The following is a 4,015-nucleotide window of genomic DNA, read 5'->3' on the forward strand; positions in this document are numbered from 1 at the left end:
TAGCTTTATCGGTTAGCTGCATGCCTTCGTCGAGAGTCAGCTAGCTTTAGGTTTAACTATACCCGAAGGGGCCTTTAGTAGAATACTACTAACTACTTGGAAATATGGACCGAACAATTAGAAAGCACTGACAACTGCCCAGAGGCCAGAACAACTTTACGATTCACCTGTCAGCACTTGCGATAGCCTCGGTTAGCCGTATGCTAGCTTATCAGCTAGGGTTAATCAACGACACGCTAACTCGTGTAACTTTTACCTCAATAATCTTTTCCTTTTTCTTCTCCTGAGTTTTTTTATTTCCCCCGGGCTGGGCGGGTTTCTTCGGAGGCATGCCGGCTCAGGTATAGCTCTCTCAAAATGCGTGAAGCTGTTCAATATCTTTATTAATATGGTGATTTTGCAGGGGAGTCAGCTCCACATTACCCGCTTGTTGCTAGCACCGCAACAGCGCCTTCTAGGCCACATGTGAGTTGTTGATGTTCTGTGACGTCAACACGCACCCCGAGAGGCAGGATGGGTACTGTAGTCTGTAGAGAAATCAGACTCAGAATACTTTATTAATCACTAAGGAAATTATGTAATCCCTAAGGAAATTGCAAAACACGTCTAGTTCAGGGGTGTCAAACATAAGGCTTTTCTTCCTCTTCTTCTTCTTCTTCTTCTTCTTACAGTGGTGGTGCAGGACATGTATGAAGACATAGTGAGATGGTAAGATGTATTTAAGGTGCGGGTAGGATTAATTTAGGGATCAGCTCTGAGCCCATTCTTGTTTGCAGTGATGATGGACAGGTTTACAGTTGCGGTCAGGCACGAGTGTCCATGGACTGCAATGTTTGCAGACAACACTGTGATCTATAGTGATATAAGGTAGCAGGCTGAAGAGTCTGGAGAGGGGGAGGTATGCTTTGGAGAGAAGAGGAATGAAAGTCTGTAAAAGATGTGTGTGGATGACAGGAAGACAGGTGTAACAGTGAAGCTGCAGAGAGCAGATGCAGTGAAGGTAGAATTTAAATACCTGGGGTGAACCATCCAGAGCAAAGTTCCCAGAGTGTTCACAAACTAGTTGCTTGTCCTCAGCAGAGATGGTTACTGTAATCTGATTACTTTTTTCAGGTAATGAGTAAAGTAAGGGATTACTATTGCAAAAACGGTAATTAGATTACCGTTACTTTCCCGTAGGAATGCTGCGTTACTGCGTTACTAAAACCATGATTTTTTTTGCGAGAATGTCTCATGACAGTGACGTAAGCGAGTGCGCGTTAGTGACAACAGCTGTGTGCAGATCAACATGGATCATATATCGAGTGCAGGAGAGAGTATGAGCGTGCAGCGTTTAAAGCGTGGAAGTACTGACCTTACTTTGAGTTTGATTCCATAAAAAGTGACAAAAACATTAGTGTCCGTTGTGCGTGGGAAGAAAACTTCTTTTTACAGCGAAAACCCCCTAAACTTCCAAGCAAGCACCGAGTGCGCAACGACGTAATGGGAAACTCACAGAGAAACTCGCGGATTCTTCACTGACCGCTGGGCACACCTGCACCAGGGTAAACCTCCGCCTACCCCACTCCTGCTTTACAGGTGAAAATAGAGCAACAGGACCGCTAGTCTTTGACTGTTATTTATTTTCTGCTGTGTTTTACTTGCATCTATTTGAAAAGTGAGTGTAAACACAAAAAAATTATTTTATGTGCTGGAATGTGCAGAAAATAGGTTTAAATGTTAAACAATTTCTTCCAGTCAGAGAATGTTGCAATAATTAAATTTTTCTTGATGCATAAAGTTAAAAGATTAAAACTAATAAAACAAGTTTTAAAAAGAGACTTTTCCATTTGATTAATTTTGTATGATGGATTATGCAGAAAAAGTAAAATTGGGCTAAAAGATCTATTGCTTTATCACCTATTCAGGTTGTAAATTGTGTTTTTAAAAAGTAACTAAGTAATTAATTACTTTTTAAAATATGTAATCAGTAAAGTAACGGGATTACTTTTTTGGGGACGTAATGAGTAATTAGTTACTGATTACTTTTTTCAAGTAACTTGACCAACACTGGTCCTCGTGTCATTTCTTTTGTATCAATTTGTATTAAGTCTTTATTTTCCCAGTATGTTTTCTTTTCACCTCCTGCTTTATTTTGTGAGTTTACTGTTACTCATGCTTTACCTTTGGTTTCACTTCCTGTGTCTCGTCTTATGCAGTTCATTTCAGCCCTGTCTCACCATCAGAAACAAGAACAGGCTCAGGACCTGAGTGTCTGCATCTGGCTCCTACTCACAAGTTTCAGTGTGCATATACTGCAGACTATGATACTGGGTTTGAAGCCATTTGATTGCAGTTATAGGATTTAACCATCTGGTGTCAGTATTGCAATATATGTCAGCTGAAGCAAGATGCTTCAAGAAGTTGTACATTAAGAAAAGAGGACCTCGCTCATTTAACGGTCAAGTGTAAACAAAATTCAGACATATATTGTTAGAGAGCCCAGAATTATTTGAGGGCACGGACTTTCTGTGTTTTGGAAAACTAACTGGATAATGAGGAAAACAGATCTGCAGTGTTACAAGTATTTAGTTATTACAAAAACATCTTCAAAATTATTTGAAATGCTGCCTGCAAGGTGAGGTGATATAATGAGGCCATTATGAGAGAGTACTTACTTTACAGTTTCTTTTGACAGATTAATGTTGCAGCCTCAAACAGCAACCAAAAGATCAAGAAGTGGCTCAACTCAGGAGACTTGAGAAGGACCACATGCCTAAATTGGAGTTTGGTTGAATGACTTTGGAGTATTTGATTACACAGGTACTGAGAAATCAGCAGAAAGGAGATGTGTTTTTCTATCATAGGCGGTAGATAAAAAAGGTTATTAGAGAGCCACCATCTGGCCACTGAAAATAAGACTGTTTTATTAGCATTTTACTCTTTTTTTTTTTCCACCGTTTGATTAGACCACTAGTCAATTAATTTCAACTTTGGTATGACTTTTACTGGCTGAGTAATGGATCAGCCCCTATCTGCAAACCCTCTGTGGTTTGCTGTGAGGAAAATTATAGGAAGCACAAAAAGAAGAGAAAGAGCAGGAACAAAGCTACAGTTGGGTGCATTTGTAGAAGAAAAGAAAGAAAAGCACCCCTTTGTCATCGCTGCGAGGTGGAGAACTAACCAGCAGGGGTTTTACTGCTTCAGCTGCTGATTTAACTTGATTTAATTAGATTTCACTTAAGTTACTAATGTGATTTGGTTTGGCGCATTTGAAATGTGTGGCCTTCATCCACATCATGCCTCGGTTCATCGGCCACTTCACTGTTCAGAACGTGTGTGTGTGCAAATGTGTGTATGTGTCGCACAAGAAACCGAGGCACAGACAAGAGCCAAAATGGGTCACACACGCCTGCTCCTTTTGGGCTCTCATTTGCGCTCATGTCTTTTAATGAGTCCTGGTTTTCAAGGGTAAGGGACAACATTTACTCAGTTTGGGTGCTCTTATAATGGCAGTACTAGTTGTGCACTTTAATGAGTCCCAGAGTGAGACAATGAATTAACTCTAGTAACAGCATCCTTGGCTGAAAATGTGTTATCAAGCCATGTGTTACCAGACATTTCTCTCTGCTCGCATACTCTGCTGCAACTTTATTTTATTCCATGCAATGCGGAGACTTTTTATTTCTAACACACTTATCATGCATGGCGCTTTTCCACCTTGCAAATATGTGTGCGTCTATGTGTGCGCGAGTGTGTGCATACAATAACCTATATTGACACTACCGCTGACTGCATGGCTGAAGGCTAGATTTTAAGACAACAGAGGCTGGTAATATTGCCTCAAGCAAACTTTCCCTGTGTGTTTCTTTCTCTTGCTCCTCCTTTTTTCTTTTTCTCTGAACGTCTTTGTCTCTCTGAGTGGAGTATAATAAATCACTATATCTGCTAGAAGAGCATTTTCCCTATAACCTCGCTCTTCATATTCATACAAACATCGATCCTCTCTGCAGAGGGCATTATGTCACGCGCACAC

General features: G+C 40.5%; 1 protein-coding gene across 1 annotated transcript in view; it reads right to left on the reverse strand.

The window, feature by feature from the left end:
- The window catches only part of zc3h15 (zinc finger CCCH-type containing 15), a 7,566-nt gene extending 7,093 nt beyond the window's left edge, over positions 1-473 (reverse strand). Inside the window, exon 1 of the mRNA XM_042223220.1 lies at positions 257-473. Within this exon, the coding sequence (XP_042079154.1) occupies positions 257-331 (75 nt within the window). The 5' untranslated portion in view covers positions 332-473. The remainder of the gene's footprint in view (positions 1-256) is intronic.
- Between the last annotated feature and the right edge of the window lie 3,542 nt (positions 474-4,015).

The sequence above is a fragment of the Haplochromis burtoni genome, unplaced genomic scaffold (genome assembly GCF_018398535.1).
Source record: "Haplochromis burtoni strain Fernald_Lab_line unplaced genomic scaffold, NCSU_Asbu1 Contig_106, whole genome shotgun sequence".
Classification (NCBI taxonomy): domain Eukaryota; kingdom Metazoa; phylum Chordata; class Actinopteri; order Cichliformes; family Cichlidae; genus Haplochromis; species Haplochromis burtoni.